The 14,843-nt window shown below is 38.8% G+C and overlaps 2 protein-coding genes across 2 annotated transcripts in view; one reads left to right on the forward strand and one right to left on the reverse strand.

The window, feature by feature from the left end:
• The window catches only part of LOC139724660 (follistatin-related protein 5-like), a 62,663-nt gene extending 59,610 nt beyond the window's left edge, over positions 1-3,053 (forward strand). The window contains exons 11-12 of the mRNA XM_071635791.1: positions 691-924; positions 1,650-3,053. Of these exons, the coding sequence (XP_071491892.1) occupies positions 691-924; positions 1,650-2,360 (945 nt within the window). The 3' untranslated portion in view covers positions 2,361-3,053. The remainder of the gene's footprint in view (positions 1-690; positions 925-1,649) is intronic.
• Positions 3,054-7,448: 4,395 nt separating this feature from the next.
• On the reverse strand, positions 7,449-12,179 carry LOC139724661 (adhesion G-protein coupled receptor D1-like). Its single transcript, XM_071635792.1, has 8 exons — positions 12,066-12,179; positions 11,254-11,455; positions 10,449-10,515; positions 9,993-10,059; positions 9,217-9,332; positions 8,628-8,754; positions 7,958-7,999; positions 7,449-7,556 (listed from the first exon to the last, which is right to left on the reverse strand). Exons 1-8 carry the CDS (start codon positions 12,177-12,179, stop codon positions 7,449-7,451), a joined length of 843 nt encoding a protein of 280 aa, XP_071491893.1.
• Positions 12,180-14,843: the final 2,664 nt, after the last annotated feature.

Here is a 14,843-nt window from a genome sequence, read left to right on the forward strand (position 1 = left end):
TTATATATGATATAGTGAAATGTCTATATATGTTCTTTTTGAAAAATGAAATAAAATTTGAATTGAATTGAATTGAATTGAATTTAATTGAATTGAATTAAAAATAAAAGTCGTAGCCCCTTCACATCAGCGCAGGGAGGATTTCTTCAGGGAAATAAGGGTTAATAGGTTAGCCTTGGTTGTTGATGAGGGGACGTTAGGCAACATGATTGATCTTAATTGTGGACGTCATTGTAGGAGGCCATGTAGCCTATGTTTGTTTTGATTTTCTGGCGGATGCTTTGTCATGTCTTCGTCAGGTTGTCTTCCTCGCAAGTTGTTTCCACGACGTCTGAACCGTGATGGCCAAGATTGGTGGGCTCCATAGCAAATTCTATACCCAAATTGATAAACCTACGAACAAAAATCTCCACTTTACACTTCTCATGGATGAAATGGACTGAAATGGATTATAAAGTTTTGTTTATGATATGCTGGTTTCAGTTGTCATTCTCAAATCAAGTGTCCAGGCGATTTGAAGGCATGGACAGAAAATCCAGCACCATTAATTTACCATACTTGACCGCATCTCCTAAAACAAGGAAAACGAGAATAAACGATAGACGTGCATTCTTAGTACAGTGTATAATACTCGATGTCACAAATCGAGAGTTACGATACAAACGTCCGGTCGATCTCTGTTGCGAGCAGGTCATCCACACGGACGACCAGCCCACGTCACTGCACTACGTTCCACATGTGGACTCGCTCTGGGTGCTGTGCCGTCTGTCCGAGGAGGAGAAGGCGGCTGGTCGCCAGTCCATCGTCGTCATCAAATCGGCAAGCAGGCCAGGCCCCCACCACACGGTGCACACAGAGCCCGTCGGACACGACTTCGACCTGGTGGAGGCGCTCTACATTCCCAAGGAGCAGATACCAATGCAAGTGAGTAATGACTGTACCCTACTGTACTCACTCCCCCGTTTCCGGCACTTTAATGTTCGAGAAGAAAGATGTTTCAAAGAACTAAAAAACACAACAAATGAGCAGCGGCGGTGCACATTGTCTCTGCAGGTAGACAGCCGGCAAAATCTATCATAAATTTAATGATGATTCAATGAATAATACTGCTCCGTAGCTTTCAAAATGAAGTACCGCTCCTTGTCTCTTTTGACTTCAATGAAATAGATTCAAATGAAATAAACATTATGGCACAATAATTATTCAATCAAATCGGGCGAAACATAAAAAACGGAGTTTAAAGTTTGACATTCATAAAGTTATACCGTAGAGTTAACGCGCGAAAGCAAATTGAAATCTGGAATATCACGCATGTGTGGATATATTTTGATTCAAATTTAAGTCGCCGGGATGCCGAAATTCTGTCCAAGATGTTTTCCCGTCAGCACAAAGAGTTTGATACTCTTCCACAGACAGATATTACAGAGATTATCACGAAAGCAACACTGGACGTCAAAAGGACTGACACAAGTAAACTTTCAGATTATTTGGTATGATATAATAATCAAAATATGCATATATATCGGAGATGCTTCTCTCAACGAAATTAATAAGCGATACTTCTGGGATGCCAAGATATGGTATGCATAAAGTTTTCCATGTAAGGTAGCTCAGACCTAACAAAGAGTTCTTTGTGTTTGTCTGAACAGGGTACGATGAACTTTGGCTACACTGTACATCACAACCAGCTTGGCCTGAACAAGATCGACCTCACCCGCATGGAACGCGTCGCCCAGATCGACCTTACGGCCTACCAGTGCCACCCCGAATCGCTCAACTTCGTCGCCATCGGCGGCAACGTTGTCATCAACTGCGCCGGCAGGGATGGTCAGCCCGCCAAACAGATCATCCTCGACTACATCACCGACAGCGTCGTCAAGGTCAACGAGGGCATTCGTGGTCACCCGTACGTGGCGCCTGACGGCCGCTACATCATCAGCGTCGACGTTGACCACCAGTACGTGCACGTTCAGAAGGTCCTGCCGGAGTCGGGCAAGATCAAGACCGCCTTTGAGGTAAAGACCAACCTGCGCATCAGCGACGTCGGTTTCTTCCCGAGCAAGACAACACATACCTACGACGTCTTCGCCACATCCCGCGACCAGCCCGACATCCTCTTCATCGATCTCGAAAGCGGCTACGTGAAGACCATCACGGGAGTGCACAGCCCCATCGATCCTCAGGACTGGCCCTGGGACAGCCACAATCGGAGGATTGTACACAGCGGCCTGTTTGCCCCCTACCTGGTCACCCCAGCCGCCCACCACGAAATCGTCATCAATGGTCTTCTACGCAAGGTCCACTGCGACATCGATGACATTGCTGAAGCCAATGTGATTGTCTGGATCGGCGTATGCTAAAGACAGTAAGATTCACGAATGCGTCGTGATGATGAAAATAGACGGAAGGACTTAAACTTTCCAATTACGGACAGTTTACATTCGCGCTCGTTTTCTATTTACGTTTCTTATTTTCTAAATTCTATGCACAAGATGTAGAAGATTTCTTATTTTTATGTATGTATTTGCTTTGCTGTTTTTTCAAGTGCAATGTATGTGTTAAGTAGTGTGTAAAAACAAAGATAATCTGCAGTACTTTACCAACAGTTTAAAGATAGATGTAAGACGGGATGTGTAGGTATTGGAAATTATGTTTGTGGAGCGCAGCATCATTGTTTTTTGTGTTGTACATATATCTTTCTCTGATGTACAGACTGTTGATGTGGTAGAAAGACATACTTTAGACTAGATAGAAACGTTAAGGCATACCTTTATATTGTATGTATAGCTTGGGATTGCATAAATATCGTTATGACGACGCTGGATTGTGATGAAACTGTTCAATCAAGGTACAGATTTACCACACTATCTGGAGTACGTGCAACGCCACTGAAACACGCACGGCACACGTACAGGATGGGAATTCTACTTCTTTTCAGGAGAATGAGATCTGCATTGTCATGGGATTGGTGGCCAAACAGAAAGACGAATACGAAGGAGGAGAAGAAGAAAAAGGAAGAAGAAGAAGAAGCAGAAGAAGAAGAAGAAGAAAAAGAAAAAGAAGGAAAAAAGCGGAAGGAACCAAAGAATCTTTGTAGAGTAACGTGGCTCCAAAGTTAATGTGGGTTAAAAGAGAATAGTGATTATTAGACATAGTGGGTACTGGTATTTGAACTAGCAACAGAAAGTATGTTTTAACTTCTCTGACAATATGTCCATGACAACCTCACAGAATGCCAGCAAACAAAATGTAACGCTGATGTCTTATGTAAAACGACAAAATTTCAAATAAAGAAAGTGGCAAATTGTTTAGGTTTGTTATCTGTAGACACTGTTAAGCACTTTTGTACACAGGAAAATTTTAATCTTTACGATCTTAATCAATTACAGAGACTACAGGCGCAGAAGTAGACTATTTCGAGATGTAGAATTTACTCCAATAACGGCGATGTATTTAGTGGGGTTTTTTTTCTTTGCAATATTAAGCACTTCCTTACATTGTTGCTTTCTTGCACTATTCGTTTCCAATTTTTTGGCGGTTTCTTTGTTGTGTTTAATCGGCAATAAGCGCAGTCACGTTGAATATGGTATGAGTAGAAAGTTCTCGCCCAACACGTATTAATCCGCAGCATGTAAATACAAAAGCTCTCAGAAGATTGCTGATTGTTGTACTTTGTGAATGATGAGGATGAGCTTGGAGAGCAGACGACACTTGGTTTAACCATTTTCTCCCGCCTTTCACTGTGACAGCAATTCGTGATAGTTTGGCAAATATTCGTAATTGGAATTGATCACTTTTGGCAGGAGGTGCATTCCGCCATCATTTTCATAACGTTTGGTCTCACGCAGCTCTTCTTGGTTACATTTGTCGACTTGTACAATGGTACTATACCTTGACTGATTTCTATATCCGCCACAAGTGTATCAATAATATCAAAATGGAGACCAAAGATTAATTTGTAGGAAGGTCTGTGACGCACATCGTCCCATGTCAAACAAGTAACGCATATCATTTCATGTAGTTGGGGCCAGGTCGTTCGAAATTGATGGTTTGTCGACTTTGTTGAAATTCTGCGTGTATTTTTCGATGATCAAACAAAATCCATATCAGTTAGGCACCCCGTTGTGCTTTCGTTTGAGCATCGAAACTTCACCAGTCATTTTTATCTGTTCAAACTTCATCATGACTAGCACGGAAGGTGATTTACAACTGCAAGGTCAATGTATAGTTGGAAACAATAGACGGAACCATGAAACAGCTTTAACTATTAACACTTTAATAGGTGTCAGGTTATGACGTCCATGTGATGCCAACAGCATATGAATTCAAAAAGCATCTCGGTTGATTTGTTTTAAATATATATTGTCCAGAGTTTCAATAGCCTCGTTTTGCTGGATTTAAGGTCTCATGTTCAAGCGTTTTATTTCTTATTCATGTTTAGCAAGTGAGTTGATATATATGGATGCATTATTTGAATCAACAAGTTTCTTGGCTTGTGATATAAGAATTTGTAGGTAGGTACAAACATTCAATTGTAAATAAAATGTACTTTATTAACACAGTTAATGGGGAGAAGCTCGTGATATTTGGATGTTTTATTAATTCAGTAGATAGGATGTAACTTGTGCATACTCATCTTATGGCATCGCATGTAAAGACCTGACTGAACTTTGTGGAAAAATTGAGCTTTCCTCTCAGTGTATAGGGCGAGCTAACAAATAGACGCAGAATCCAAGACAGACAGGAATACATGTGGTATCAAGAAAATGTTGCTTCTACCTTTCTCTTTTGCAGCGTAATTGTATTCGTGAGTCGCCCAACTGTGGCAGACGAAGTAAGAACTGGCATTAATTGTATTCATCCGTTTTTGTAGAGTAGACGGGCTGTTTCGGCCCCGTTCGTGCACTTTATAGTATACTATTTCACTAGCAATTACAGATGTAACCAGCTCTGGAATTCATGGCTTAATTACATAAGGAGAGAGAGAGAGAATCAATGTGTCTATTTCTCATTGTAATTCTTTACTCGGTCAATAGGACGCAAACAACGATAAAATCCCTGAAAAAGTTTGGTTCATGTGAATTCTAGAAAAAAAAAAAAACCACCCCGATGCCTAGTATATCGATGTGGGATAGAGGTGGCGCTTGGGTATTGTACTTATATCGATTTTTCATGAGGAGAAAGTTTTTTTTTTCCTTCTACAATGTAATACGTTGATTGGTAATCATCGTTAACAACATTTATAAGTATAGAGGCGTTCTAAATATAAATCCGAATGTACTGTATGAATGATAAAGCGTTTACATTGGAGAAGAGTTAGAATACAATTTTTTTCTGTGTTATTGTAGGCATGAAGACAATGCGTTCTTTCTCTGCTGAATGGGCGACGTGTAATGATGAAATTATGTAAGTGTTGTTGTAGGGTTTTTTTTTTCCTCTGCCACTCATCCAAGCGTTTGTGACGCCATTAATTAGGCATATATCATGCGTGCATTCAACTTCCTGTGGCAGAATGATTATCAACAATGATGTAGGCACAGACACCATGTAGTATGGTACCTCGCTGTGATTGAATAAACAAAAATAAACCAACAATCACAATGTGTTGAGTAAGCATCGCTTACTGTCGCGATAATCCAGTGTTTTAGCTTATTCAAATCCAGACATCTTATTACATGGTGTTTGGCAATTTCTTCTCCTTGAACTTGTTCATGCGATATGGTTTTTACAACTTTGTTATTCGTATTTTGTTTTTGTTTTATAGGTGGGGGGGGGGGGGTGGGAGGGGTCGTGTAAAGAAAGCGGTATCTGATCGTAACTCTTTGTTGAATATTGATTGTAAACAAATTTGTCGGTGGCCGGTACATTTCTGTGGGATAGTTTGGTTGTTGTGTCATTTTCCCTTTATATGGGTGATGGTCCAAAAATTGTGTGTATATAAAATATTGCCACATCTGTCTGTGAAAGGGCGACTTTCGCCCGAACATAAACTGGGCAGGCAGGAAGGATGACCCAATGATGTCAACTCCACATCACTTTCCTCAAACTTACCACAGATTAAATGCTTGTGCACATGCATGGGAGAGAAGATTATGACGACAAAATAGACAAGGTGTCAGAATGTCGACATCTTTTTTTATTATCATTTGATATCAATGACTTGCTCTTTAATTCTAGAACTCTTGCTGACAAACTTCAAGTTATCTCTCTATGTATGAATGTATAATCCTCACGTCGTCTTTGTCATGTACCCATTTGATACCATGCTTCTGTAAGAAAAAAATCTACTACTACTACTACTACTACTGGGTGTAAAACTATATTTCCGTGACATCTGATATAACGCTTTGTGACAAAGTGATGAGTAAAAACGAGTGTCGAAAAAGGAGGAAAAACGTCAATCATGGTCTCAGTCACGTGTATTCATTTTACAGTCTATATGTGCTCTCGATTGCCTTTTTTTGAAGAGTTTATCGCAAAATCGGCGAAGCACCATTTTTAAACATTTTAAAATTATTTCATCCTTAGAACGAAAATAAAATCTTTTCAGTGATACCTAACTTGTAACATAACAAGGATTTTTCTTGAACTTATGATTAAAAATATCCCGTATTTTTGTATTATTTTCTATGTTCTTTTAGCAGCTTTAATCGCCAATATCTCAACTTTACAAGAAATGAGTTAGCTCGCTTTGCGATGAACTCTTCACTTATTTTGTAGTCGTCTAAAATGCGCACAGCATAAAACTGGCTACAAAAATCTACGAAATAATTACGAACAGAGTTCAGAATCACAAGAAAGACTTTCCTATTAATTAAAATTCTCCACGCATCACAAATATTCGATTTTTTTTCTGCATTTCATCCAACAAGAATTAAACACAAAGTCAACGTCGACATACTTAGTGAAAGATGCTCAATGGTACTGCATAATAATTCGATTTGCCACAGTTGTGAGAGATGAAAATTGCACTGCACACGGTTTTCACAAAATTTGATGTGCACCTCTAAATCAAAAATTATCCATAGCAACTCCAAAAATGTGGTAAGAAAGCAAAACCTACAACAACGTTATCACATCAAGATTTTATTACATGAAATTAATAATCTAGGACAAGGTAAAGACATAATATTATCCAATCATGTTCCGCAACCACTTACTAACACTGCATATTCAAGTGAAATATACCATAGAGATAAAATAAAAGGGTACTGAGAGAATCTCGATCTGCAAAGAATGTATGAAGCAAGTCCTCTACAGTCACAAGCGCCTCAGTCGGGTGCATAACAGTTACCGCGGAGCAGATTGTAATACAAGATAATTGAAGAAAAAAAAGAATAGTGACATTTAAGACCATGGTATACACAGGCCATTTAGTATCATATCAAGGCGGTAGAGGTTGATGAGTAACAGTCTCACTCTGTTTGCTGGAGCATGGGTGCCGATCATCACTTTGTCTTGGTCATAACGGAAGTTCCATTGTCATTGGTCATAGTGGAAGTTCCATTGTCATTGGTCAAGCGGCTTCTTGACCCACGGTAGATGACTGTGCGCACCTGGTAAAAAAAAAACATGAACAACGATACTAATGGTAATAATGGCAATATATCAAAATGATCCCACTTTGATTTGAATTTAAATGTGAATTATGAAATTGCTTCACATGGCCACTCGGAAGCAACATATAATGGGGATAAGATGTCTTGTCAAGGGACACAACCGCTGCAGGAAGAAGTCTCGAACCAGAGACCGCGTGAATGATAGTCTCTGGTGTCATCCACTGAACCACAGCACCTCCTTGATAATTACGAGAGTATACCAAAGTAATTTGTCTATTGGAATATGTAACAACAGACAATATCATCATTGGCAATATTTTGCATACATAGTATAAACAACAAAGTAATGAGAAAATGAAAACAAAGTTTTTAAGTTTGAATTTGAAGTGTTGATTTACCTCTGGATTCAGCATGCAGAAGAACACGAACATCAGTGTACCCTGCGGAAAATCAAAGCACAGAATATCGTGATAACTAAAAATTATAGACTTATCAAAAATCTGATGACAAGTAAAGTAATATCCGTGCTCGGCAGAAACAAAACAAAACAAAGAGAGAGAAAACAGCATTTTTAAAAATGTTGAACAATGATGGGGGAACAACATTTTCCATCATACTACATCTAAAAGTGAAGGCAAAAAGATTTCAGTTGCTTCCGCTCAATTTTTTTTTTTTGGAAAAGATAATATAAATAAAGGAAAGAGCACCATTATGATATTATTTTGTGATATTTGAATATGTCTAGTATTGTGCAAACAATCAGTGCAACGATCATCTTATTTTTGTAAGCCGTGGCTATGAAATTTTCTTATTCGTACAACCACACACTCAGCGAAAATGACAAGACAATAATAATAGTGTTACGTGAGGATACTTACATAAGAAAGCTTTCCTTGACGTCGCATTTCATTTTACCGCGCATAAATTTTTGAGATCGCTATGACTACATTATCTTTTTATTACAGACGTCACTGTGCATACTCTTTTAGTTTTTCTTCTCTTAAAGATGAAATGTAACAGAAGGATACTATTAGGATGCCCTCATAGGGTCAGAGGCACGCAGCTTACCTGGGACATGTTGAATACTTGGAACAAGTATTGGTACGTCATCAGTGGGTTCATCTTGTAGAGGGCGTGGAATGTCCAAGTGGTGGCCAGAGTGAACGTCAGGATTACCGAAGATGGTAGGTACAGCCTAGATAGGACGAATAATCCCATATTATTTTAACGATCAACATTTATTTTACTTGCCAAAACTTGCAAAACTTGTAAAACCGTATACTGGGGATTGGCACAAAAGTACCTATTGATTGGAAAATTATATGCTACATGCAGACCCCTGTGTAAAGTTTACTGTGAAGATCGTGAAGATTGTAAAGGTGAAACAGAACGAATAGGTGACGATGTCAATGAAGAGAATGATTGTAACGATGATGAAGAAATGACTAATATGATAATAATGATGAAAGAGAGTGACAGGATAAAGCAGAGAGGAAAAAGTCGAGAAAAGAAAAATGAAGAGGCGGACGGAGCAACTTCAGAACTGCAGAAAACGAGAACAATGGACTGCCTGACGTTTCTGAGATTCATCACCTCACAAAGGAGAATCATAATGACTAATGGTTGAAATTATTTTGGCGGGAAATCAGGTCCGTACCTCAGTCTGCTCCACAATCGGTCCAGCCACATGGTGTACTCGTCATCGTTAGCCTTGGATTGGCTTTCAGTCTTCTGAAAGTAATAACCCGTGACACAAGCCAGCACCAAATTCACCTGGAGGGAACAATGCACGTTTTCTTCTGTTATTATTTATTGATACAAGCCGCCGAAGATCATTTGGATAAACAAATATCAATCAGGAACTTTACATAGTCTCGATTGAATGCATAGTAATTCAATTCAATTCAATTCAAATGAAATTTTATTTCCAATAGCACATGTTTGTTATCGATACGGATTAAAAATAACCAAAACGTGCAATATTACAACAAAAGAATATGCGTATATGGAACTAATTGTACAAAATAATTGCGTTAATGGAAAAGAGGGACCCACGTAGAAGACAAGCTTGTAGGAATGTGGGCCACTCAATACATCGAACTTACAATAGAATAAATGTAAAGGTATGGAAACACAAACACACACCCTCACACACCCTCACACACACGCACACACAGGTTATGACCTTGTTTCAAAGATATTGCGAACATAATATTATACCTTATTGTTTCTTTGTTGATAAAAATCGGCCCAAGGAGACTTCTGAATGAGTAAGGTAAACGTGCATCCCCCCACAAAAAAAAAAAAATGGAAAAAAACTCGTACGGAATACATGCGCCTGAAATGTGTATAATTAAATCAAGAGTCCTATCACTGTAATCTTGACCCTCTAATTTGAATAGATCATTTAAAATCATCTGGGTTAATTCTTACCATCGCAGCGAACCAGACTGATGCAAGGAATGTCTTGTACACCACCTCGGTAAACAGAAGCCAACAGCTTGAGAAAATAAAATGACCGATATTGAATTTTAATCATCCTCTTTTGACTGTCAAATCTGCAAAGATAACTATCCTGTATTTGGCAGTCATCTGGTTGGTATGAATTAAACTTATACGCATTTATACACAGGATGAGCAAAACGACCAGCGGCTTGAGTAACGCGACGACGAGCACAGGTCAAAGGATGAAAAACAATGATTTCATGATTTTAAGCAAAATGTTGCTAAAATGAATCGGTTTGTTTTGTTTTACAGTGCAACCTTGATTGAGGTCCATTAAACGGACCTAAAGTTCGACCACAAAAATACCCACTGAAACCTAGCCACGACTATAACTCTCCCTGCTTCCTTTCAATAGATATTCGTATTTGAGAGAAACACACCCACCTCTCTGGTGTCCCGAAGGCGTAGGGAATCTTCGTGAAGAGTATCACCACCACGATAAGAGGAGCACCTGTTGCGTCGAACGAGATAATCTGTGACGTAATTTCCATTCATCTCATCCTGTGAACTTATGGATAGTTTCCCTTGCCCATAGTTAAGTATAGGGCATAAGTATCATAATTATTGTTCGGTTCTTGTGAGATGATTAACTGTTTGAAAAGATGAGGCCGATTTTATAAAAATGACCTTTAATGGTAGCGAAAAATACTATCATCGATTTTCCATCATTGTTGTATATTTCTATATCCTAATTCCAACTGAAACTCAAAAAGTGAACATAATTGTGATAACATAGAAACAGTCGGGGTTGGGCACACACATACCCAAGAAAGAGTACGTGGTATACAGTGAAGCCTTCTACAATAATATGTACTACTAAACCTTCTACTTCCATGCAAACCTTCAAAGACTTTATCATCCCATCAGTACTCTATTTAGTTAGTTCTAAAAAACGCCAAAACGTTTTTCCTATCATTTCCATTTTGTAGACAACTTAAAGTAAAATTTCAACAGAAGGTTTATGCAAAAAAAAAAGATTCATTCACAAAAAGGACAATATTTCAGTGGAATGTGTATTAAAATGAAATCATATTTGATTATCGAAATCATCATACTGGTTTTGATAAATAAACTTTGTGGACTAGCACGCGACGAGCGGATTATAGGATCAACTAAGATTACCTAGGATGTAAAATGATTGAAAACTTTCTCGAATGGTCCCAAAGTGGAAAGACCAAATTTCTCTTACCCCAAGTAGCAAGGAAGATCCGGACCAAGCCAACCTTCTCCGTGTTTTCACCCTTGGGCGCCTTAACTGCAATGAGCGAGTATTCCCGCGGTTTTCCGTGGACGTAGCACGTATGCAGGAGTACGGCTGTGTGTACGACGAGCCAGATCGCGTAGACGGTAAACAGGTACTGCAGAACTGCCGCTACGGCCGAACAGACGCTCTGAAAAGTATAGTATCAAAAGTCATTAGTTATGTGTGAATATTTAATTTAAAAAAGGGAAGAAAGTTCATAATATTTACTTAAAACGGATTATAAGAAAGCGTGTACAATGCCCAGTTCAATATTTGGTCATGGGGCTCATTAAAAAAAAAAAGAAGTTCTAAGTTACATTCTGCGCATGAGCAGATTAAGGTCAAGGGAAGCTAACATGATGAGATACAAAATAATCGTAATACGCAATGTCATGGACATTAACTGAACGGTTTCCTTGCCTTGCATTGTGACAGAACATTTTAAACTTTCTAAGGAAACTGGTTAACACAAAAAACAAGTTGGATTACATTAGTGGGTGATATGTAGCTTTACAACTGTTTTATTCGGATGGTTTAAAACTCGCGGTCATTCAGTATTTTCAACCATTGCTAACTTCGAACTTGATTATAGTTGAGATAAGGCTCAGAAGGGTATAAAAACGTCAGCAGGACATGGGGTGGGCATGCATAAGTGCAATTACAGCACTGTATAATTGAGATGGGAAAAGTCATAATAGTAATAATGAACATCCTGTTTGCACTACGTCTTCAGATGATGATGGTGATAACCCACTCACCAAGTTACCGGTAAAGTTGAATCCAACAAGGGACGTGATGTGGGCAGCCGCGATGGTGACGGCTATGTAAATCTGTATCTTTGCCAGCTGGGACTCCCAAGCGCTAAAATCCATCAGGGATTAAATGTCAGAGGTCAGTGACGTAACATGGAGACATGGACAACAGCTTATATGAAAGTATGTAAATGAAACTTGGGTTTATGCGACGAACACTGTACTGAGGGCTTTCTATATCTCAGTCGGTAGATCACCGGTCTAGCGATCCGGAGGTCTCGGGATCAAATCCCGATGGAGACCCATTTTCTTTGCTCAAAGTTGTCGCTAATAAAACACAGAGTATGAATTCCTTTCCCATCTTTGAAATTCGAGTAAGCAAAATGCTTCAAAACTTTGTTGTGTTTGTATATATTATAGATCATATAGATGACGATTTAAGTTTCGGGTTTCTGTGCAGTTCCCACGCGCTATCGTGTAGGTACACTGTTGCCTGACACCATGCACATTAGTTTATCAAAAGTCTTATATAGTTAGGAGTCTGAAAACAGGACACGATATAATAATAACTGTTTTCTTGTTATATTTTTTATGTACGAGCCAATGAGGGGCTGACAGCATCTAATTTGCATATATCTATGAAACTTTCTATGTTACTGTTTGTCTGACTTCACATGAAAGCCAACTAGAGGAAAGGTTGGAGATTCTCTCATTAGAGGGCTGATATGAGTGCGGTTTTTATTACGACCTCCTTGTGGTTGGATATCTCAGCCATTTCAAAAACAGTTTTCATCAAATGAACTCTGAATTTCTCTTAGAATTGTATACTCTTTTCATACGAGGTTTCTCATTATCTCACAAAAGGGTTGGAAACCTGAAGCCCCATCTCAACCAAAATTATACAATCCCTTTATGTTTGTTGAGCTTATCGCCCTTCGCTGATACATAGGAATTTAAACACTTTCCACTAACCCACTGGTGAAGAAGACTAGCATCATGATGAGGACACAAATGACCGACAAGGCGCCCAAACATTTCTCGACAATATGGGAGATGAGGAGGTAAATACCTTCGAGCTTGTAGTGCTGAGAGAGAGAGAGAGAGAGAGGGGGGGGGGGGGGAGGGAAAAAAGAAATAATTATGTTGAGATGGTCAAAGAAGTTGGTGTTTGCGTCTGCAAGTGTGTGTAAATGTGTTGTGTGTAAATACATGTTCATAATTATTTCGCAGATATACATACGCATACGTTCATATCTACCTTGGATATGGTGGAGCTATTAGTCTTTAACGAAACAATATAGAGGTTGCTAAAGGGTAAATCAATTGATTAAGTATGAACTAAGGCAAATGTAGCGAATTACTGTGTTTAAAGACAAAATGACACTAGAGATGCGCCTATGAATACTGTATCTCTCTAGACTATAGACATAAACTGCAGTTTCTTCCACCTACTTCATAAAGACAGTATCATTTCTTTGAGGTGGTAACATTTATCTCAGTGAATTTCTTGGTTGCTGTTTTTTTCTAAAATGTCCACCTATATATAGTGATAATCCCTTCGTTTGTAAAGTGATTCCATTCTCTTTCTGACGTGTTTTTGTCGTAGACGTCGTGACTGGAACAAAGACGCATGCACACAAATCAGTAGATCTAAAGCCGTACAATGCATAATGTCATAGTATACATCTTTGCCACACACTATTTTCCATTCATTCTTGTATGACACATTACAAGGGCGAGCAATGCAAAAACCTCAAGCAGACACCGAAGTCATTATTGGAGAAGGAAGAAAAAGAAGGAGGAGAGAAAAAACCAACATAAAAACAACAACAACAACAACAACAACAACAACCTTTGGCGCCCGCTTCAGAGCAATGGTGGTCAGCTGATCGCATCGACAGGTCACGTGGGTGAAGGTAGCATACACTGCTCTGCAGTCGTTTGTCGTCCACCACCAATCCCTATATAAACGAGACATAACGCTAGAGACGATTAATGTTTGAACACACACAGACACAGACACACACACACACAGACACACGCACACACAAACACAAATATCTAAGATATCATTATAATTGTCACATTCTAATATTTAGGTGTACAAGATCTATATGATTATTATGATCGTGCCACTCATTGTTTTTCCAGTAAAACAAATACTGTTGTGAACCTATACAGTTATCAAAAGTAGATCACGACGCCCGACCCCCCCCCCCCCAAAAAAAAAAAAAATATATATATATATATTCCTATTGATGTATTTCTGCAGCCATGCAAATACTTCCTCATCACTGGTCTGAAACAGCTCATCAACTACTCTAAATCGTCTTTTTTTAGCTTTTCATCCTATCAGAAACCTCCCTGTTTAAACCACTACAGTTGCCTTTACCATTGCATTTGTAGCTTTGTACTGCAAACACTTGAACACTAGCACACAGGAAGCACAAAATATAATAAAACGCAATGCTTACGAGAATAATCTACTATTGACTTACACATCACTGGCGTTTACCAAAGACGTACAAACTGCTACATCGTTGACAAAGTCCTGCATAGAAAACAAAATTTGCTGTAGATAGATACGTATAGATCTTCCGTAACCAGTCGATAGTTATTTCGAATCGACCCATCACAATGAAATACATTTGATTGGTAATGATTGCGATGAATAAAGGCTTATTACACCGCTCAGTTACACGTAAAAAATCATGCTCGTTATTAAAGCACCTTTCTGTTTTACTCGAGTGTTAAAGTTATTGAAATAATCATTGTAATTTAGTT

This window comes from Diadema antillarum, unplaced genomic scaffold, assembly GCF_040938485.1.
Source record: "Diadema antillarum isolate AM-2024a unplaced genomic scaffold, OU_Dant_1.0 scf00000226, whole genome shotgun sequence".
Lineage (NCBI taxonomy): Eukaryota > Metazoa > Echinodermata > Echinoidea > Diadematoida > Diadematidae > Diadema > Diadema antillarum.